Source organism: Oncorhynchus mykiss, chromosome 25, assembly GCF_057628025.1.
Source record: "Oncorhynchus mykiss isolate SJ-2025 chromosome 25, ASM5762802v1, whole genome shotgun sequence".
In the NCBI taxonomy this organism is placed as follows: Eukaryota; Metazoa; Chordata; class Actinopteri; order Salmoniformes; family Salmonidae; genus Oncorhynchus; species Oncorhynchus mykiss.
Window position 1 is genome coordinate 134,212 of NC_143046.1, and position 24,250 is coordinate 158,461.

The 24,250-nt window shown below is 45.9% G+C and overlaps 1 protein-coding gene across 1 annotated transcript in view; it reads left to right on the forward strand.

The window, feature by feature from the left end:
• The first annotated feature begins 319 nt into the window (after window positions 1-319).
• LOC110504350 (cyclic nucleotide-gated cation channel-like) overlaps window positions 320-24,250 on the forward strand; it is a 28,402-nt gene continuing 4,471 nt past the window's right edge. Inside the window, exons 1-7 of the mRNA XM_036970113.2 lie at window positions 320-435; window positions 3,334-3,444; window positions 3,890-4,069; window positions 4,282-4,389; window positions 16,335-16,441; window positions 16,714-16,973; window positions 19,981-20,190. Coding sequence (XP_036826008.1) covers window positions 320-435; window positions 3,334-3,444; window positions 3,890-4,069; window positions 4,282-4,389; window positions 16,335-16,441; window positions 16,714-16,973; window positions 19,981-20,190 — 1,092 coding nt within the window. The remainder of the gene's footprint in view (window positions 436-3,333; window positions 3,445-3,889; window positions 4,070-4,281; window positions 4,390-16,334; window positions 16,442-16,713; window positions 16,974-19,980; window positions 20,191-24,250) is intronic.

The window sequence follows — 24,250 nt, forward strand, 5'->3', positions numbered from 1 at the left end:
TACCTCTGTCTCTCCTTCTCTCCTCTCTCCTTCTCTCCTCTCCTTCTCTCCTCTCTCCCTCTCTCTCCATCTCCCTTTCTGTCCCTCACGCTCTCTCTTTCCTCTCTCCCTCTCATTTTCTTTCCTCTTCTCTCCTTCCCCCCCCCCATCTTTCTCCTCCCTCTCTCTCCTTCGTTACTCATCCCTTTCTTTGTTTCTGTGACCAGGCGGTTGCTATGGTGGCCAAGGTTGTCTCCATGGTGATGGCAGCTTGTTGGTTACGTTTGGTTATGTTTCTGGACAATCCATGTCCTGGCTGACCTTCACACTGTGTGTCTAGATGACGGGGCAGGTGTTGGGTGAGGGTACTGAGCTGGCGTCTCAGAGGCTGTCAGTGAAGACATGGCTGGACGAGGAATGCGAGAGAGCAGACAGCAACCTGAGTCACCTGAGTCGGTACGCACGCACGCACGCACACACACACACACACACACACACACACACACACACACACACACACACACACACACACACACACACACACACACACACATTTATTTTCAAGCAGCACACCATCCTATTTTCCACCGCTGGCTTGCCAGTGTTCCAATATTAAAGTGACCTGTGTTCCATATCTATATACAGCATCAGCCTCTGAGAGGCAGGGTAACTGGGTGTTTACCATAGCTACTAACAGGATGTCTGTCAGGTCAGGTGTTTAACATAGCTACTAACAGGATGTCTGTCAGGTCAGGTGTTTAACATAGCTACTAGCATGATGTCTGTCAGGTGTTTAACATAGCTACTAGCAGGATATCTGTCAGGTCAGGTGTTTAACATAGTTACTAACAGGATGTCTGTCAGGTCAGGTGTTTAGCATAGCTACTAGCAGGATGTCTGTCAGGTCAGGTGTTTAACATAGCTACTAGCAGGATGTCTGTCAAGTCAGGTGTTTAACATAGCTACTAGCAGGATATCTGTCAGGTCAGGTGTTTAACATAGCTACTAGCAGGATGTCTGTCAGGTGTTTAACATAGCTACTAGCAGGATATCTGTCAGGTCAGGTGTTTAACATAGCTACTAACAGGATATCTGTCAGGTGTTTAACATAGCTACTAGCAGGATATCTGTCAGGTAAGGAATTTAACATAGCTACTAGCAGGATATCTGTCAGGTCAGGTGTTTAACATAGCTACTAGCAGGATGTCTGTCAGGTGTTTAACATAGCTACTAGCAGGATATCTGTCAGGTCAGGTGTTTAACATAGCTACTAGCAGGATATCTGTCAGGTGTTTAACATAGCTACTAGCAGGATATCTGTCAGGTAAGGAATTTAACATAGCTACTAGCAGGATGTCTGTCAGGTCAGGTGTTTAACATAGCTACTAGCAGGATGTCTGTCAGGTGTTTAACATAGCTACTAGCAGGATGTCTGTCAGGTCAGGAATTTAACATAGCTACTAGCAGGATGTCTGTCAGGTCAGGTGTTTAACATAGCTACTAGCAGGATGTCTGTCAGGGGTTTAACATAGCTACTAACAGCATGTCTGTCAGGTGTTTAACATAGCTACTAGCAGGATGTCTGTCAGGTCAGGTGTTTAACATAGCTACTAGCAGGATGTCTGTCAGGTGTTTAACATAGCTACTAACAGGATGTCTGTCAGGTGTTTAACATAGCTACTAGCAGGATGTCTGTCAGGTGTTTAATGTCTGTCAGGTTCAATGTACATATTCCCAGTGAACATTTGATTAATTGTTCAGCAATCGGATGGCTTGGGGGTGGAAGCTGTTCGGCAGTCTGATGGCTTGAGGGTGGAAGCTGTTCGGCAGTCTGATGGCTTGGGGGTGGAAGCTGTTCGGCAGTCTAATGGCTTGGGGGTGGAAGCTGTTCAGCAGTCTGATGGCTTGGGGGTAGAAGCTGTTCGGCAGTCTAATGGCTTGGGGGTGGAAGCTGTTCGGCAGTCTGATGGCTTGGGGGTGGAAGCTGTTCAGCAGTCTGATGGCTTGGGGGTAGAAGCTGTTCAGCAGTCTAATGGCTTGGGGCTAGAAGCTGTTCAGCAGTCTGATGGCTTGGGGGTGGAAGTTGTTCAGGAGTCTGCTGGCTTGGGGGTGGAAGCTGTTCAGCAGTCTGATGGCTTGGGGGTGGAAGCTGTTCAGCAGTCTGATGGCTTGAGGGTGGAAGCTGTTCAGCAGTCTGATGGCTTGAGGGTGGAAGCTGTTCAGCAGTCTGATGGCTTGAGGGTAGAACCTGTTTGGCAGTCTGATGGATTGGGTGTGGAAGCTGTTTGGCAGTCTGATGGCTTGGGGGTAGAAGCTGTTTGGCAGTCTGATAGCTTGAGGGTGGAAGCTGTTCGACAGTCTGATGGCTTGGGGGTGGAAGCTGTTCTGCATTCTAATGGCTGGTGTTAGAAGCTGTTCAGAAGTCTTATGGCTTGGGGGTGGAAGCTGTTCGGCAGTCTGATGGCTTGGGGGTGGAAGCTGTTCAGCAGTCTGATGGCTTGGGGGTTAGAAGCTGTTTAGCAGTATAATGGCTTGGGGGTAGAAGCTGTTCAGCAGTCTCATGGCTTGGGAGTGGAAGCTGTTCTGCAGTCTAATGGCTTGGGGGTGGAAGCTGTTTGGCAGTTTGATGGCTTGGCGGTAGAAGCTGTTTGGCAGTCTGATGGCTTGGGGGCAGAAGCTGTTTGGCAGTCTGATGGCTTGGGTGTGGAAGCTGTTTGGCAGTCTGATGGCTTGGGGGTAGAAGCTGTTTGGCAGTCTGGTGGCTTGGCGATAGAAGCTGTTTGGCAGTCTGATGGCTTGGGGGTAGAAGCTGTTTGGCAGTCTGATGGCTTGGGTGTGGAAGCTGTTTGGCAGTCTGATGGCTTGGGTGTGGAAGCTGTTTGGCAGTCTGATGGCTTGGGGGTAGAAGCTGTTTGGCAGTCTGATGGCTTGGGGGTGGAGGAGCCTTTTAGACGTGGACCTGTGCTCTGATATGGCTTGCCGTGTCGTAGCACAGAGAATTATGACGGGTGACTGGAGTCTTTGAACATTTTGGTGGCCTTCCTATGAGTGTGCAAGCTGTCATCAAGGCAAAAGGTGGCTACTTTGAAGAACCTAAAATCTGAAATATATTTGATTTGTTTAACACTTCTTTTGGTTACTACATGATTCCATATGTGTTTTTTCTTAGTTGTTATGTCTTCACTATTATTCTACAATGTAGAAAATTGTAAAAATAAAGAAAAACCCTTGAAAGAGTAGGTGTGTCCAAACTTTTGACTGGTACACAGGATGTTTAATAGGATGTCTCTCAGGTGTACACACACGCACGCACGCACACACACACATTTCTTAATCCTTCATGTGTGCGTGTAGAGGCCAGTCTATTTGTGATGACACGTCGTCAGAACTACAACGGATGGCTGTCATTGACCGGAGAGGACTCACCTCCCAGAACTCCTTCAGAGGGAGAGGAGCCATGTCAAGGTGACACAAAACACTGCCATGTTGTCTGTTATATTCACATATAACGTTTATGCAAGGAACAAAATTACAGACGCAACATGTAAAGTTTTAGTCCAATGTTTCATGAACTGAATTTTAAAATCCTGAGGAGTATTTCTGTCTGTAGTAAAGCCCTTTTTGGGGGAAAAACTCATTCTGATTGGCTGAGCCTGGATCCCCAATGGGTGGGCCTATGCTCTCCAAGGCCTACCAATGGCTGCGCCCCTGCCCAGTCATGAAATCCATAGAATCGGGCCTAATAAAATTATTTCAATTGACTGATTTCCTGATATGAACTGTGTTTTATAATTTTTGCTTCGGTATAAATAATATGCCAATATTTTCTAACATAGTACAATACAATGTTATGTCACAATATCCTAATATACATGTGTGTTTGTGTGTGTGTTTCTGTGTGTGTTTCCAGGTTGGTCAGCATGGTGGTGACTTTGAGAGAGTGGGCTCATAAGAGTTTGGTTGAGGAGCAAGAGAGACCTGATTCGTTCCTGGAAAGGTTCCGAGGCCCTGATCTGCAGGCTCCGCCCAGCAGGATCAGCCAATCACGACCGGATGCTGAGCCCACTGACCACAACGACCACATACACACGTATGATACTCCGTATGATTTCCTAATTTCTGATTTACTACAAATAGTGACAATTCATACCACCAGTCAGCTGACAAACACAGCAAAGCAATTCCACTCTTCCCCTCTCTCTCCCACTCTTTCTTTCTCTCTCTCTCTCCCTACCCCTCTCTGTCACTCACTCCCTCTCTGTCACTCACTTCCTCTCACCCCTCTCTCCCCCCTTCCTGCAGTAAGAGTCCAGGTATGTTGATATTATCTCCAGCTGATAATATCTATTACCACTGGCTCCTGATCATCTCGACTGCTGTGCTCTACAACTGGTGCCTCCTGGTGGCCAGGTATGGCAGCACACTTCTTTTCTTTTATACAACATCATTGCTGTGAGACTTCTGAGTCGTTTTACTTAGGTCAGGAATTAATCCAAGGCAATTTTTCAGAGCAGCGCGCTAGACAGCTGACAATCAAGGCATTTTGCTCCACCTTTAAAAGTCTGTTAGGGACGTTATTTATACTGAAAAAAAATATAAAAGCAACATTCAACAATTTCAAATATTTTTCACAGTTACAGTTTATATGAGGAAAGTCAATTTATATAAATTCATTAGGCCCTAATCTATGGATTTCACATGATTAGGCAGTGGTGTAGCCATGGGTGGGCCTGGGAGGTAGCCAGACCCACCCACTGGGGAGCCAGCCCCAGCCAATCAGAATTTGTTTTTCCCCACAAAAGGGCTATATTTCAGCATTCACACCCCCCTTCTTGATGATCACGCAGCTGTGTGTAATTATCATGCTGTTTAATCATCTTGATATGCCAAGTGGCTGGATTATCTTGACAAAGGATAAAATGTTCACTAACAGGAATGTAATCACATTTGTGTACAACATTTTAGACAAATAAGCTTTGTGCATATGGAAGATTTCGGGGATTTTTTAAATTTCAGCTCATTTAACATGGGACCAGCACTTTACATTGTAGCAAGATCAAGGGTGTGGGGTTTCCACGTCACCAAGTTCAATAACAAAACAGGCACCAGTCGCACAAATAGAATGCAAAGGGGAAGTTTATTAGGGATTTTGGTACTGTGATCACCTGGTTTAGATGTGCCTCCCACTCACTCTCATGGATCACAAAATCATCAATGTACGCCACCGCGTACTTCCGATAGGGTCAGAGAACCATGTCCATCAACCTCCGGGGCCCTTTGCAGTTCAAAGGGCAGCTTCTTATAATGGAACAGACCATCCGGGGTGGCTAAAGCAGTTTTCTACCATGCCTTGAGAGCTAAGGGCACCTGTCAATAATCCTTTGTCAGGTCGAGCGTGCTGATCAATCGGGCGGTCCCTAGCCATTCTATTAGTTCATCAAGTCGGGGCATGGGGTAGGCGTCGACCTTTGAGATTTAATTTACCTTCCTAAATCATTACAGAATCGATCATTTCCGGCACCGACAGAGATGGCCGCCTCGCTTCGCGTTTCTAGGAAACTATGCAGTTTTTTGGTTTTTTTACGTGTTATTTCTTACATTGGTACCCCAGGTCAACTTAGGTTTCATTACATACAGTCGGGAAGAACTACTGAATATAAGAGCAACGTCAACTCACCATCAGTACGACCAGGAATATGACTTTCCCGAAGCGGATCCTGTGTTCTGCCTTCCACCCAGGACAACGGAATGATCCCAGCCTGCGACCCAAAACAAAGACGTCGTAAAAGAGGGAATCGTAGCGGTCTTCTGGTCAGGCTCCGGAGACGTGCACATCGCGCACCAGTCCCTAGCATACTACTCGCCAATGTCCAGTCTCTTGACAACAAGGTTGATGAAATCCGAGCAAGGGTAGCATTCCAGAGAGACATCAGAGACTGTAACGTTCTTTGCTTCACGAAAACATGGCTCACTCAAGAGACGCTACCGGAATCGGTGCAGCCAGCTGGTTTCTTCACGCATCGCGCCTTCAGAAACAAACATATTTCTGGTAAGAAGAGGGGCGGGGGCGTATGCTTTATGGTTAACGAGACATTGTGCGGTCACAACAACATACAGGAACTCAAGTCCTTCTGTTCACCTGACTTAGAATTCCTCAATATCAAATGTCGTCCGCATTATCTACCAAGGGAATTCTCTTCGATTATAATCACAGCCGTATATATTCCCTCCCAAGCAGACACATTGATGGCCCTGAACGGACCTTATTTGACTCTTTGCAAACTGGAAACCACATATCCTGAGGCTGCATTCATTGTAGCTGGGGATTTTAACAAGGCTAATCTGAAAACAAGACTCCCTAAATTGTATCAGCATATCGATTGCGCAACCAGGGCTGGTAAAACTTCCGCGACACATATAAGGCCCTCCCCCACCCTCCTTTTGGAAAAGCTGACCACGACTCCATTTTGTTGCTTCCTGCCTACAGACAGAAACTAAAACAAGAGGCTCCCACGCTGAGGTCTGTCCAACGCTGGTCCAACCAAGCTGACTCCACACTCCAAGACTGCTTCCATCACGTGGACTGGGACATGTTTCGTATTGCGTCAGATAACAATATTGACGAATACGCTGATTCGGTGTGCGAGTTCATTAGAACGTGCGTTGAAGATGTCGTTCCCATAGCAACGATTAAAACATTCCCTAACCAGAAACCGTGGATTGATGGCAGCATTCGCGTGAAACTGAAAGCGCGAACCACTGCTTTTAAATCAGGGCAAGGTGACTGGTAACATGACCGAATACAAACAGTGCAGCTATTCCCTCCGCAAGGCTATCAAACAAGCTAAGCGTCAGTACAGAGACAAAGTAGAATCTCAATTCAACGGCTCAGACACAAGAGGCATGTGGCAGGGTCTACAGTCAATCACGGACTACAAGAAGAAATCCAGCCCAGTCACGGACCAGGATGTCCTGCTCCCATGCAGACTAAATAACTTTTTTGCCCGCTTTGAGGACAATACAGTGCCACTGACACGGCCTGCAACGAAAACATGCGGACTCTCCTTCACTGCAGCCGAGGTGAGTAAGACATTTAAACGTGTTTACCCTCGCAAGGTTGCAGGCCCAGAGGGCATCCCCAGCCGCGCCCTCAGAGCATGCGCAGACCAGCTGGCCGGTGTGTTTACGGACATATTCAATCAATCCCTATACCAGTCTGCTGTTCCCACATGCTTCAAGAGGGCCACCATTGTTCCTGTTCCCAAGAAATCTAAGGTAACTGAGCTAAACGACTACCGCCCCGTAGCACTCACTTCCGTCATCATGAAGTGCTTTGAGAGACTAGTCAAGGACCATATCACCTCCACCCTACCCGACACCCTAGACCCACTCCAATTTGCTTACCGCCCAAATAGGTCCACAGACGATGCAATCTCAACCACACTGCACACTGCCCTAACCCATCTGGACAAGAGGAATACCTATGTGAGAATGCTGTTCATCGACTACAGCTCGGCATTCAACACCATAGTACCCTCGAAGCTCGTCATCAAGCTCGAGACCCTGGGTCTCGACCCCGCCCTGTGCAACTGGGTACTGGACTTCCTGACGGGCCGCCCCCAGGTGGTGAGGGTAGGCAACAACATCTCCACCCCGCTGATCCTCAACACTGGGGCCCCACAAGGGTGCGTTCTGAGCCCTCTCCTGTACTCCCTGTTCACCCACGACTGCGTGGCCACGCACGCCTCCAACTCAATCATCAAGTTTGCGGACGACACAACAGTGGTAGGCTTGATTACCAACAATGACGAGACGGCCTACAGGGAGGAGGTGAGGGCCCTCGGAGTGTGGTGTCAGGAAAATAACCTCATACTCAACGTCAACAAAACGAAGACTGGCGGCTCTGGCTGCTCCATGCAGACTGGCGGCTCTGGCTGCTCCATGCAGACTGGCGACTCTGGCTGCTCCATGCAGACTGGCGGCTCTGGCTGCTCCATGCAGACTGGCGGCTCTGGCTGCTCCATGCAGACTGGCGGCTCTGGCTGCTCCATGCAGACTGGCAGCTCTGGCTGCTCCATGCAGACTGGCATCTCTGGCTGCTCCATGCAGACTGGCAGCTCTAGCTGCGCTGGACAGGCGGGAGACTCCGGCAGCGCTGAACAGGCGGGAGACTCCGGCAGCGCTGTAGAGGAGGAAGGCTCCGGCAGCGCTGGACAGGCGGGAGACTCCGGCAACGCTGGAGAGGCGAAGCGCACTGTAGGCCTGATGTGTGGTGCTGGCACTGGTGGTACTGGGCCGAGGACATAAACAGGAAGCCTGGTGCGGGGAGCTGCCACCGGAGGGCTGGTGCGTGGAGTTGGTACTGGATAGACCGGACCGTGCAGGCGCACTGGAGCTCTTGAGCACCGAGCCTGCCCAACCTTACCTGGTTGAATGCTCCCGGTCGCCCTGCCAGTGCGATGTGGAATAGCCCGCACTGGGCTATGCAGGCGAACCGGGGACACCATGCGCAAGGCTGGTGCCATGCAAGCCGGCCCAAGGAGACGCACTGGAGACCAGATGCGTAGAGCCGGCTTCATGGCACTTGGCTCGATGCCCACTCTAGCCCGGCCGATACGCGGAGCTGGTATGTACCGCACCGGGCTATGCACCCGCACTGGGGACAGCGTGCGCTCCACAGCATAACACGGTGCCTGCCCGGTCTCTCTAGCCCCCCGGTAAGCACAGGAAGTTGGCGCAGGTCTCCTACCTGGCTTCGCCACACTTCCTGTGTGCCCACCCCCAATACATTTTTGGGGCTGACTCTCGGGCTTCCTACCGCGCCGCCTTGATTGTCTCTCCAACTCCATTCTCCTATACCCCTCCTCGCACTGCTCCAGCACTGCTCCAGCGAATCCCAGGCGGGCTCCGGCACTCTCCCTGGGTCGACCGCCCACCTGTCTATCTCTTCCCAAGTCGTATAGTCCAGACATCGCTGCCTCTCCTGCTGTTGCTGTTTATCACCACGCCGCTTGGTCCTGTTGTGGTGGGTGATTCTGTAACGGGATTCTTCTGTTGAAGGAGAGGCGGACCAAAACGCAACGTGGTTATTTGGATACATCTTTAATAAAGATGACAATAGAACAATATACAAAAACAATAAACGTGAAGAAACCGAAACAGCCCTATCTGGTGCAACAAACACAGAGACAGGGACAATCACCCACAAACCCCAACACCAAACAGGCTACCTAAATATGGTTCCCAATCAGAGACAATGACTAACACCTGCCTCTGATTGAGAACCATATCAGGCCAAACACAGAAACAGCAAAACTAGACACACAACACAGAATGCCCACTCAGATCACACCCTGACCAAACAAAACATAACAACATACAAAGCAAACTATGGTCAGGGTGTGACAGGTGCTTTTTAGTTAGCTTTGTGACGGTGTCAAAAATAAATGTAGGATTGTTCTTATTTTCCTCAATTACGTTGGAAAAATAGGATGATCGAGCAGCAGTGAGGGCTCTTCGATACTGCACGGTACTGTCAGAAGACTTCCAGTTTGGTGTGGCGCCATTTCCGTTCCAATGTTCTGGAAGCTTGCTTCAGAGCTCGGGTATTTTCTGTATACCAGGGAGCTAGTTTCTTATGACAAATGTTTTTAGTTTTTAGGGGTGCAACTGCATCTAGGGTATTGCACAAGGTTAAATTGAGTTCCTCAGTTAGGTGGTTAACTGATTTTTGTCCTCTGACATCATTGGGTAGGCAGAGGGAGTCTGGAAGGGCATCAAGGAATCTATGGGTTGTCTGAGAATTTATAGCACGACTTTTGATGCTCCTTGGTTGGGGTCTGAGCATATTATTTGTTGCGATTGCAAACGTAATAAAATGGTGGTCCGATAGTCCAGGATTATGAGGAAAAACATTAAGATCCACAACATTTATTCCATGGGACAAAACTAGGTCCAGATTATGACTGTGAGGGTGAGTAGGTCCAGAGACATGTTGGACAGAACCCATTGAGTCGATGATGCCTCCGAAAGCCTTTTGGAGTGGGTCTGTGGACTTATCCATGTGAATATTAAAATCACCAAAAATTTGAATATTATCTGCTATGACTACAAGGTCCGATAGGAATTCAGGGAACTCAGTGAGGAATGCTGTATATGGCCCAGGAGGCCTGTAAACAGTAGCTAAAAAAAGTATTTGAGTAGGCTGCATAGATTTCATGACTAGAAGCTCAAAATACGAAAACATCAGGGGGGGGGGGGGGGTTGTACAGTGCCTTGCGAAAGTATTCAGCCCCCTTGAACTTTGCGACCTTTTGCCACATTTCAGGCTTCAAACATAAAGATATAAAACTTTATTTTTTTGTGAAGAATCAACAACAAGTGGGACACAATCATGAAGTGGAACGACATTTATTGGATATTTCAAACTTTTTTAACAAATCAAAAACTGAAAAATTGAGCGTGCAAAATTATTCAGCCCCTTTACTTTCAGTGCAGCAAACTCTCTCCAGAAGTTCAGTGAGGATCTCTGAATGATCCAATGTTGACCTAAATGACTAATGATGATAAATACAATCCACCTGTGTGTAATCAAGTCTCTGTATAAATGCACCTGCACTGTGATAGTCTCAGAGGTCCGTTAAAAGCGCAGAGAGCATCATGAAGAACAAGGAACACACCAGGCAGGTCCGAGATACTGTTGTGAAGAAGTTTAAAGCCGGATTTGGATACAAAAAGGTTTCCTAAGCTTTAAACATCCCAAGGAGCACAGTGCAAGCGATAATATTGAAATGGAAGGAGTATCAGACCACTGCAAATCTACCAAGACCTGGCCGTCCCTCTAAACTTTCAGCTCATACAAGGAGAAGACTGATCAGAGATGCAGCCAAGAGGCCCATGATCACTCTGGATGAACTGCAGAGATCTACAGCTGAGGTGGGAGACTCTGTCCATAGGACAACAATCAGTCGTATATTGCACAAATCTGGCCTTTATGGAAGAGTGGCAAGAAGAAAGCCATTTCTTAAAGATATCCATAAAAAGTGTTGTTTAAAGTTTGCCACAAGCCACCTGGGAGACACACCAAACATGTGGAAGAAGATGCTCTGGTCAGATGAAACCAAAATTGAACTTTTGGCAACAATGCAAAACGTTATGTTTGGCGTAAAAGCAACACAGCTGAACACACCATCCCCACTGTCAAACATGGTGGTGGCAGCATCATGGTTTGGGCCTGCTTTTCTTCAGCAGGGACAGGGAAGATGGTTAAAATTGATGGGAAGATGGATGGAGCCAAATACAGGACCATTCTGGAAGAAAACCTGATGGAGTCTGCAAAAGACCTGAGACTGGGACGGAGATTTGTCTTCCAACAAGACAATGATCCAAAACATAAAGCAAAATCTACAATGGAATGGTTCAAAAATAAACATATCCAGGTGTTAGAATGGCCAAGTCAAAGTCCAGACCTGAATCCAATCGAGAATCTGTGGAAAGAACTGAAAACTGCTGTTCACAAATGCTCTCCATCCAACCTCACTGAGCTCGAGCTGTTTTGCAAGGAGGAATGGGAAAAAATGTCAGTCTCTCGATGTGCAAAACTGATAGAGACATACCCCAAGCGACTTACAGCTGTAATCGCAGTAAAAGGTGGCGCTACAAAGTATTAACTTAAGGGGGCTGAATAATTTTGCACGGCCAATTTTTCAGTTTTTGATTTGTTAAAAAAGTTTGAAATATCCAATAAATGTCGTTCCACTTCATGATTGTGTCCCACTTGTTGTTGATTCTTCACAAAAAAATACAGTTTTATATCTTTATGTTTGAAGCCTGAAATGTGGCAAAAGGTCGCAAAGTTCAAGGGGGCCGAATACTTTCGCAAGGCACTGTATATTGAAATCTGCTATCGTAAATTATAGCAACACCTCCGCCTTTGCGGGATGCAAGGGGGATATGGTCACTAATATAACCAGGAGGTGAGGCCTCATTTAAATCAGGCTTAAGCCATGATTCAGTCAGGCCAATCACATCAAGATTATGATTAGTGATTAGTTCATTGACTATAACTGCCTTTGAAGCGAGGGATCCAACATTAAGTAGCCCTTTTTTGAAATGTGAGGTATCACAATCTCTTTCAATAATGGCAGGAATGGAGGAGGTCTTTATTCTAGTGAGATTGCTAAGGCGAACACCGCCATGTTTAGTTTTGCCCAACCTAGGTCAAGGCACAGACATGGTCTCAATGGGGATAGCTAAGCTGGCTGTGCTAGTGTCAGATTGTTATGAAAAGCACTATAGAATCAAATCAAAGTGTATTTGTCACGTGTGTCGAATACAACAGTAGTAGACCTTACAGTGAAATGCTGAATACAACAGGTGTAGTAGACCTTACAGTGAAATGCTGAATACAACAGGTGTAGTAGACCTTACAGTGAAATGCTGAATACAACAGGTGTAGTAGACCTTACAGTGAAATGCTGAATACAACAGGTGTAGTAGACCTTACAGTGAAATGCTGAATACAACAGGTGTAGTATACCTTACAGTGAAATGCTGAATACAACAGGTGTAGTAGACCTTACAGTGAAATGCTGAATACAACAGGTGTAGTAGACCTTACAGTGAAATGCTGAATACAACAGTTGTAGACCTTACAGTGAAATGCTGAATACAACAGTTGTAGGCCTTACAGTGAAATGCTGAATACAACAGGTGTAGTAGACCTTACAGTGAAATGCTGAATACAACAGTTGTAAACCTTAGTGAAATGCTGAATACAACATGTGTAGTAAACCTCACAGTGAAATGCTGAATACAACAGGTGTAGTAGACCTTACAGTGAAATGTTGAATACAACAGGTGTAGTAGACCTTACAGTGAAATGCTGAATACAACAGTTGTAGACCTTACAGTGAAATGCTGAATACAACAGTAGTAGACCTCACAGTGAAATGCTGAATACAACAGGTGTAGTAGACCTCACAGTGAAATGCTGAATACAACAGGTGTAGTAGACCTCACAGTGAAATGCTGAATACAACAGGTGTAGTAGACCTTACAGTGAAATGCTTACTTACAGGCTCTAACCAATAGTGCGAAAAAAAGGTGTGTGTGTGTGTAGGTAACTAAAGAAATAAAACAACAGTAAAAAGACATTTGAAAATAACAGTTGCAAGGCTATATACAGACAGCGGACACAATGCATATATAAATATTATTATTAATATTATTATAATATGTCAAAAAGGTAGGCAATAGTACGCAATCCACAGTAAAAAGAGTCCTATATCGACATAACCTGAAAGGCCGCTCTGCAAGGAAGAAGCCACTGCTCCAATACCGCTGTAAAAAAAGCCAGACTATGGTTTGCAACTGCATATGGGGAAAAATATATTACTTTTTGGAGAAATGTCCTCTGGTTTGATGAACAAAAATAGAACTGTTTGTCCATAATGACCATCATTATGTTTGGAGGAAAAAGGGGGAGGCTTGCAAGCCGAAGAACACCATCCCAACCGTGAATCACAGGGGTGGCAGCATCATGTTGTGGCGGTGCTTTTCTGCAGGAGGGTCTGGTGCACTTCACAAAATAGATGGCTTCATGAGGTAGGAAATTACGTGGATTTATCAAAGCAACATCTCAAGTTAAAGCTTGGTCGCAAATGGGTCTTCCAAATGGACAATGACCCCAAGCATACTTTCAAAGTTGTGGCAAAATGGCTAAAGGAGAACAAAGTCAAGGTATTGGATTGACCATCACAAAGCCCTGACCTCAATCCTATAGAAAATGCATGGGCAGAACTGAAAAAGTGTGCGTGAGCAAAGAGGTAACCTGACTCAGTTACACCAGCTCTGTCAGGAGACCTTACACCAGCTCTGTCAGGAGGCCTTACACCAGCTCTGTCAGGAGGAATGGGCCAACATTCACCCAACTTATTGTGGGAAGCTTGTGGAAGGCTACCTGAAATGTTTGACCCAAGTTAAAGAATTTAAAGGCAATGCTACCAAATACTAATTGAGTGTATGTAAACTTCTGACCCACTGGGAATGCGATGAAAGAAACAAAGGCTAGAATAAGTCATATCTACTATTTTTTCTGACATTTCACGTTCTTAAAATAAAGTGGTGATCCTAACTGACCTAATTCAGGTAATTGTACTATGATTAAATATCAGGATTTGTGAAAAACTGAGTTTAAATGTATTTGGCTGAGGTATATTTAACCACAGACTTCAACTGTGTATATACACCTTTTCTGAAAGGCCTCAGAGTCTGCAACACCACTGAGCATCGGCACCACCAAGCAAGCGGCACCATGAAGACCAAGGAGCTTTCCAAAAAGGTCAGGGACAAAGTTGTGGGCTGGGTTATAAAAACACTTTGAACATCCCAAGGAGTACCATTAAATCCATTATTAAAATATTGAAAGAATATGGCATCACAACAAACCTGCTATCAGGTGTGCGCTACTGGTAGCGAAGTCAGGTGCAGGAGAGCAGAGAGTTGTGAATAGGCACACACTTTAATGAGGCAGGAGAAACCAACAGATGGACGCAACTGCGTCTAAACCTCCAGCCCATAGACAAAAGTGAAAAACGCGCAAAAACAGTCACAATTATTTATGTTTAACAATAAACATGTGAACAAACACGGTAAAAGCAAACCAGTCAACAATAAACACGTAACACAAACAATTCCACACAAAGACATGAGGAATAAATACATGTAGATTGATTGGGGAATGAAAACCAGGTGTGCAGAGAACAAGACAAAACAAATGGATAAATGAAAAACGGAGCGGCGATGGCTAGAAAGCCGGTGACGTCGACCGCTGAACACTGCCTGAACAAGGAGAGGAGCCGACTTCGGCGGAAGTCGTGATACCTGCCAAGAGAGTGCCGCCCACCAAAACTCACAGACCAGTCAAGGAAGGCATTAATCAGAGAGGCAACAAAGAGACCAAAGATAACCCTGAAGGAGCTGCAAAGCTCTACCGCGGAGATTGGAGTATTTGTCCATAGGACCACTTTCAGCCGTACACTCCACAGAGCTGGGCTTTACGGAAGAGTGGCCAGAAAAACGTAATTGCTTAAAGAAAAATATAAGCAAACACATTTGGTGTTTGCCAAAAGGCATGTGGGAGACACCCCAAACATATGGAAGAAGGTACTCTGGTACTCTACTCTGGCGCAACCCCAACACCTCTCATCACCCCGAGAACACCATCTCCACAGTGAAGCATGATGGTGGTAGCATCATGCCGGGGACATGTTTTTCATCAGCATGGACTAGGAAACTGGTCAGAATTGAAGGAATGATGGATGGCACTAAATACAGGGAATTTCTTGAGGGAAACGTGTTTCAGTCTTCCAGAGATTTGTGACTGGGACGTAGGTTCACCTTCCAGCAGGACAATGACCCTGAGCATACTGCTAAAGCAAAACTTGAATGGTTTAACAATCCAATTGAGAATCTGCGGTATGACTTAAAGATTGCTGTATACCAGCGGAACCCATCCAACTTGAAGGAGCTGGAGCAGTTTTGCCTTGAAGAATGGGAATAATTCCCAGTGGCTGGATGTGCCAAGCTTATAGAGACATACCCCAAGAGACTTGCAAAAGGTGGCTCTATGAAGTATTGACTTTGGGGGGGATGAACAGTTGTGCACGCTCAAGTCTTATTTCTTGTTTGTTTCATAATAAAAATATTTTGCATCTTCAAAGTGGTAGGCATGTTGTGTACATCAAATGATATTAACAGCCAAAGGCAACAAAATAGGAAAAATGCCAAGGGGGGGGGGGGGTGAATACTTTGGCATTAGGCCTATGGCCTATAGTAATCAACACCACACTAACAGAACTTGATACTGAGCGTCCAGCAGAGAATCAGGGATTGGGGGCATCATCGAGCACACATGAGATACTATAACAAGCAACTCATTATCAACCCCTTAGCGATATGACATTTAATCTAAATTCAAATTTAAAATGGATGACCCTCCCCCATTTTCCTCTGGGTAATTGTGTACATTTCGACCACTCCCTTTTTGTCAACAATGTATATGGATTTGAAGCTACCCCACCTAGCATCAGACTGACTGGTTCATTCTTTACTCACCTTAAAGATATGTAGCGACAGTAATGTAGTGACAGTAATGTAGTGACAGTAATGTAGTGACAGTAATGTAGTGACAGTATTGTTGTGACAGTATTGTAGTGACAGTAATGTAGTGACAGTAATGTAGTGACAGTAATGTTGTGACAGTGTTGTTGTGACAGTATTGTAGTGACAGTAATGTTGTGACAGTAATGTAGTGACAGTAATGTATTGACAGAATTGTTGTGTGTTCTGTGCAGGGCATGTTTTGATGAGCTTCAGACGAGTGGTGCCATCGTGTGGCTGGTGTTGGACTACCTGTGTGACGGTCTCTACATCTTGGACACAGCCGTCAGGCTACGCACAGGTCAGAGGTCAATTCTCCACAATTTGTTTCTGTCGTGTTTCTGTTCTCTTTCCTTGATTCCTCACGTCCCCTGTTGTCACCTCCTGAAAGAGTCTGTCTGCCTACCCTGAGTCTGTCTGCCTACCCTGAGTCTGTCTGCCTACCCTGAGTCTGTCTGCCTACCCTGAGTCTGTCTGCCTACCCTGAATCTGTCTGCCTACCCTGAATCTGTCTGCCTACCCTGAGCCTGTGCCCTAACACTGACTGTGTAACTCTACCTGTTTGTTTATCAGGTTTCCTGGAGCAGGGTCTGTTGGTGAAGGACCTCTCTAAGCTGAGAGACAGTTATCTGAAGACGGTTCAGTTTAAACTAGACCTGTTGTCTATCCTGCCTACTGACCTGTTCTACCTATCTCTGGGAATACACACTCCTCTCCTCCGCTTCAACAGACTGCTGCGGTTCAACCGCATGTTCGAGTTCTTCGACCGTACAGAGACCAGGACCAGTTACCCCAACGCCTTCCGCATCACTAACCTGGTCCTTTACATACTGGTACGTGCACACACACGCACACACACACACTGGTGAGAGATATGTGGTACACACACAAACTAACACATTTACACACACAAGCATGCATGTGTAACCAAGTTGAATTAGTTAAACTAACAGCACAGCTAAAAATACCACCACCTGCGCCATTTTTTGCACAGCTGTCTAAAGTGTTTCAAACAGGGTGGTCACATGGGTTTGCGAGGCTGAGGATTCAACATGGCATACCAGTTTGGGCTCATCAAGAAGGAAGCTATACTGATAAGCAAACAGCATTAAACCAGTATATAAACACACACAGACTCTAACATCAAAAAGGAGCTGATCGTGGACCACAGGAAACGGGGGAGCGAGCACACCCATATCCACATCAATGGGGTTGTATTAGTTTCTCAGTGTCCACATTATTAAGGAATTATCATGGTCCACACACACCCACACAGTTGTGAAGAGGGCACAACAGCGCCTCGTCCCTCTCACGAGGCTGAAAATATTGGCATGGGCCCTCGGATCTTCACAAGATTCTACAGCTGCATCTTGACTAGCTGCGCCACCGCTTGGTATGGCAACTGCAATGCACCCAACCGTAAGGCGCTGTTGTGACAGTAATGATGTGACTTCAAAGGGTGGTGTGAACGGCCCAGTACATCACTGGGAAGGTGGTGTGAACGACCCAGTACATCACTGGGAAGGTGGTGTGAACGACCCAGTACATCACTGGGAAGGTGATGTGAACGACCCAGTACATCACTGGGAAGATGATGTGAACGGCCCAGTACATCACTGGGAAGGTGATGTGAACGACCCAGTACATCACTGGGAAGGTGATGTGAACGACCCAGTACATCACTGGGAAGGGTGGTGTGAACGACCCAGTACATCACTGGGAAGGTGATGTGAACGACCCAGTACATCACTGGGAAGGTGATGTGAACGACCCAGTACATCACTGGGAAGGTGATGTGAACGGCCCAGTACATCACTGGGAAGGTGATGTGAACGACCCAGTACATCACTGGGAAGGTGATGTGAACGACCCAGTACATCACTGGGAAGGGTGGTGTGAACGACCCAGTACATCACTGGGAAGGTGATGTGAACGACCCAGTACATCACTGGGAAGGTGATGTGAACGACCCAGTACATCACTGGGAAGGTGGTGTGAACGGCCCAGTACATCACTGGGAAGGTGATGTGAACGACCCAGTACATCACTGGGAAGGTGATGTGAACGGCCCAGTACATCACTGGGAAGGTGATGTGAACGACCCAGTACATCACTGGGAAGGTGATGTGAACGACCCAGTACATCACTGGGAAGGTGATGTGAACGACCCAGTACATCACTGGGAAGGGTGGTGTGAACGACCCAGTACATCACTGGGAAGGTGATGTGAACGACCCAGTACATCACTGGGAAGGTGATGTGAACGGCCCAGTACATCACTGGGAAGGTGATGTGAACGACCCAGTACATCACTGGGAAGGTGATGTGAACGACCCAGTACATCACTGGGAAGGGTGGTGTGAACGGCCCAGTACATCACTGGGAAGGTGATGTGAACGACCCAGTACATCACTGGGAAGGTGGTGTGAACGGCCCAGTACATCACTGGGAAGGGTGGTGTGAACGGCCCAGTACATCACTGGGAAGGGTGGTGTGAACGGCCCAGTACATCACTGGGAAGGGTGGTGTGAACGGCCCAGTACATCACTGGGAAGGTGATGTGAACGACCCAGTACATCACTGGGAAGGGTGGTGTGAACGGCCCAGTACATCACTGGGAAGGGTGGTGTGAACGGCCCAGTACATCACTGGGAAGGTGATGTGAACGACCCAGTACATCACTGGGAAGGGTGGTGTGAACGGCCCAGTACATCACTGGGAAGGGTGGTGTGAACGGCCCAGGACATCACTGGGAAGGTGGTGTGAACGATCCAGTACATCACTGGGAAGGTGATGTGAACGACCCAGTACATCACTGGGAAGGTGATGTGAACGGCCCAGTACATTACTGGGAAGGTGATGTGAACGACCCAGTACATCACTGGGAAGGTGATGTGAACGGCCCAGTACATCACTGGGAAGGTGGTGTGAACGATCCAGTACATCACTGGGAAAGTGGTGTGAACGACCCAGTACATCACTGGGAAGGTGGTGTGAACGACCCAGTACATCACTGGGAAGGGTGGTGTGAACGGCCCAGTACATCACTGGGAAGGTGATGTGAACGACCCAGTACATCACTGGGAAGGGTGGTGTGAACGGCCCAGTACATCACTGGGAAGGTGGTGTGAACGATCCAGTACATCACTGGGAAAGTGGTGTGAACGACCCAGTACATCACTTGGCCTGAGTTCCCTTCCATCCAGTACCTCTATACCAGGAGGAGAGTCCAGCCACCCAACAGGACCCTGAACAGCTTCTACCCCCAAGCCATAGACCGCTAAATAGCTCATCAAATGGCTACCTCGGACTACCTGCATTGACCCTTTTTCCAGCTAACTCTTTTACACTGACTCTACCCATACACTCACACATACATACACACATACATATACTGACACCCCAACACACACACACTTGAGTAATTTAGCAGACCCTCTTATTCAGAGTGACTTACAAGTGCGATTAGGGTTAAGTGCCTTGCTCATGGGCACATCGGCAGATTTTTTACAAACCAGCAACCTTTCGGTTACTGGCCCAACACTCCTGACCGCTAGGCTACCTATCATCGGATTTAGGGTAAAAGTTGGATGAAAAAAATACTGAAATGCCCTTATGTTGATGACTTTTTGCAAATCCAATGAGTAATCTAATAGCCTGAGTCTGTCTGCCACTGATTCAACGTTATCGCATAGATTTGAGGGTTTGAAATGTCTATTTTTTGCCCAGTGGGTTGTCGGAAAAGGACCCATAAGTTAGCTTTTCCTGTTAGTCTGTTAGTCTGATCACCTGTTGACTAATTCATGTTGATTTGTTTTAACCCTGCTGTCTCTCCTCCAGGTGATCATCCACTGGAACGCCTGTATGTACTACTCCTTCTCCAAGGCCCTGGGACTGGGGTCTGACTCCTGGGTGTATCCCAACCAGACAACTCTGTCGCGGGGTTACATCTACTGCCTCTACTGGTCCACCCTCACCCTCACCACCATAGGAGAGACACCGCCACCCGTACGAGATGAGGAGTTCCTCTTTGTGGTCTTTGACTTCCTGGTGAGTGTATAATGTAACCGTATACCATATACCCTATTCCATAGATAGTGTACCATTTTATTTCTGACAAGGAACCAATTGACCTAGATAGTGGATTACTTTATGTCTGACATTGAACCCTATCCCCTAGATAGTGCACTACTTTGTCTGACATGGAACCCTGTTCCCTAGATAGCGGACTACTTTGTCTGACATGGAACCCTGTTCCCTAGATAGTGCACTACTTTGTCTGACATTGAACCCTATCCCCCAGATAGTGCACTACTTTGTCTGACATGGAACCCTGTTCCATAGATAGTGCAGTACCAAGGCTATTGAGTCAATAAGAATGCAGTGATTGACAGAGTCGAAAGCCTTGGTCAGGTCGATGAAGACAGTTGCACAGTATTGTCTTTTATCGATGGCGGTTATGATATTGTTTAGGACCTTGAGCAGGGCTGAGGTGCACCCATGACCAGCTCTGAAACCAGATTGCATAGCGGAGAAGGTATGGTGGGATTTGAAATGGTCAGTAATCTGTTTGTTGACTTGGCTTTCGAAGACCTTAGAAAGGCAGGGTAGGATAGATATAGGTCTGTAGCAGTTTGGGTCTAGAGTGTCTTGCACTTTGAAGAGGGGGATGACCGCAGCTGCTTTCCAATCTTTGGGGATCTCAGACGATACGAAAGAGAGGTTGAACAGGCTAGTAATAGGGATTGGAACAATTTCGGTGGATCATTTTAGAAAGAGATGGTCCAGATTGTCTAGCCCGGCTGATTTGTAGGGTTCCAGATTTTGCAGCTCTTACAGAACATCAACTGTCTGGATTTGGGTGAAAGAGAAGTGGGGGGAAACTTGGGCAAGTTGCCGTGGGGGGTGATGAAATGTTGGCCGGGGTAGGGGTAGCCAGGTGGAAAGCATGGCCAGCCGTAGAAAAATGCTTATTGAAATGATCGATTGTCGTAGATATATCGTGGTGACAATGTTTCCTATCCTCAGTGCAGTGGGCAGCTGGGAGGAGGTGCTCTTATTCTCCATGGACTTTACAGTGTCCCAAAGAGGTAGAGACCACTTATCTTGGTGCTAGGTGCAGAGGAATCCTCTTATCTTGGTGTACTCTGCAGCGCAGCTAAGACCTGTGTTAACCCTAACAAGCTGCTTATTACTTTGTCTGCTATTCTGTGGTGATGTTCTGGCCCAAACACCACAAAGCAAGCTAAAAAACTATGCCCAAACTGTGGTGAGTCCGTAAGGAAGAATTCAAATGCGGTGGCTAATGACATTTGTGATTTGTTTGCTCTTAAAGTGTGGAGATATCCAACACTTGTTAAATGATGAATCTGTACAGTCTCAAAGTAACATTTAGCTTGTTTGCAATGTATGCTGGGTAAATGTGGTTCCAAACATTGGAATGCTGGACACAAGCAGGGATGATGAGTGAAATCTAGATGAGATAGTCGATGTATCAGCAGTGGGCACAGAAGATGACATGTTTGACTGCTTCAATCAGAGGTCTTCACTTTATCCATGTGAACGCACGGAGCCTGCTGACGAAATTAGAGGAATTAAACCTCCTGGCTTCTAACACCCGGGCTTCAGTAGTTGCTGTGACTGAGAATTGATGGGTCAACTGAGGACAATGAGGTTGAGCCACCAGGTTTTAGTATTTATAGAATTATCTGAAACTGAAACGGTGGCAGTGTGTTTTTAATAGGAAGAATGTGCATTTTAACCCTCGTTCAGATCTGAAAATGGATGGTCTTGAGGTTGTATGTGTAGAAACACTTCTTCCTGAATGTTGTCCTGTACTTGTTGGTCTGTGCTATCGGCCTCCTAAGCAGAATCATTTCCATGATTGAATTGCTGTGATCACAATGTATTGACTGATAGAGAATGTATTCTGCTTGGTGGTTTTAATACAAATGTGCAGTTACCACCACAGAGACGTACACTAGTAAATGCCCTGTATGACTTTAATCAGTTATTTGGACTAAAACAACTGATTGTTGAGCCAGATGTGTATTGACAGTAAATCAACTTTGGATTTGATTATTGTATCAGACCAAGAGAACATCTGTCAGTCAGGAGTCTCAAATATTGGTTTTAGTGATTATATGGTATCCTGCTGTACCCGTAAGACATCCAAAATGCTACTTGAGCCAGGTAATAACTACATGAAGGTACAGTTCATGACACAATACTCAATGGAACGTTTTGTAGAAGGACTTGGAAATTTGGATTGGTCTCATGTACTGTGATGTCACGTACCTCAACTAACCTGTACCCCCACACACTGACTCGGTACTAGTGCCCCCTGTATATAGACTCATTATTGTTATGTTACTGTGTCACTTTTTATGATTTTTTACTTTAGTCTATTGGGTAAATATTTTCTTAACTCTTCTTGAACTGCACTGTTAAGGGCTTGGAAGTAAGTATTTCACGGTTGTTGTATTCGGCGCATGTGACAAATTAAAGTTTGATGTTGATCAAGCTTGGTATCTTTTTAAAGATCTGTTTCTGTCTGCACTCAACTCTCTGACTCCAATGAAACAAATTAGAATCAAACAGCGGTCAGGGAAATGGATCACTTGGAAGATCTTAGACCTCATAAGGAAAAGGGAATAGCCACCTGGCCAGATTCAGAAGGACAAATCTACTTCAAGATGATGATGGTTAAAGTAACTGTAGAAACCAGGCAAGATACAAAATGGATAAGGCCAAATCCTAACATTACATAGACACTGTGAATGATACCTTACATCAGCCTCGTAAAATGTGGAACATTTTCAAAGACATTGGCTGAAAAGCTCCCCAAACGGTAAAATCCTGTAGTATTGGCCTGGATATTGATGATGTTTCATGTTATGACCAGGCAAAGGTTGCTAATTACTTTAACCCATTTTTAACCACTATAGCCTCATCTCTGGTTAAGAAGTAACCCACCTGCTCTGGACACTATGGCCAGTCTTTATTATCAACTTTTACCACAGCAAAGGATCACTAGTGATTTGTTTGAGATGTGCATGGTAACAGAGGACAAAATGTCCAATCTGCTATGCTTAATGAGCACCAACAAAGCAACTGGGCTGGATAACCTTCCTGCAAGATTCATAAAGGATAATGGTGGTGTCACTGCTAAAATTATAACTCATATAGTAAACCTTTCTATTACTAGTGGTATGTTTCCCAAGCATCTCAAAACAGCCCGGATGGTTCCACTCCACAAGAAGGGCAGTAAAACAAATGTAGGAAACTACAGGCCCGTGTCAATCCTCAGAACCTCATCCAAAGTTGTTAGTTTTTAATCAACTTGAAGGATACCTTCTGGAGAACAATCTTCTTTATGAACTCCAGTCTGACTTTAGAACAGCTCATTCCACTGATACTTGCCGTATCCACCTTTTTGACCACATTAAGCAGGAAAGTGAGAAGTGAAACTATACAGCTATGGTCATGCTAGAGTTGTGGAAAGATTTTGACACTGTGGACCAATGATATTCTCCTGATGAAACTGAAATGCATGGGTCTAAATGATGTAGCAGTGAATTGGTTTAGGTCTTATCTGACCAACAGAACACAAGTATGTAATGTTGGTGATGTCAGAGGCCAAAGAAATATCCTGTGGAGTACCACAGGGATCCATTTTAGGGCCTCTCTCATTTCTAATATATGTTAATGATATGCCAGATACAGTAAAGTCCTGCTTTTATGCTGATGACTCAGCCATACTGGTATCAGGGAAGGACACAGGTTACATAGAGGTTTTGTTAGAGGTGGGTTGACTGACAACAAATTGTCACTGCATTTGGGATAAACTGAACCAATTTTGTTTGGAACAAAATGTAGATTGCTTAGGGCTGACAAGATAAAGGTAAACCGTTTAGGCAAGGAGAATGAATCTTAAACAAGTGTAAATTATCGTAGTTTGTCTCTAGATCAATCCCTTTCTGGAGACCTGATTGCTTCTCAAAAGATTTCTAAAATGGCGAACAAATTGACATTTTGATATCGTAACACTAGATATTTCAACATCAAAGTTAAGAAACTGCTTGTCTCAACCTTGATTCAGTGTCAAAGA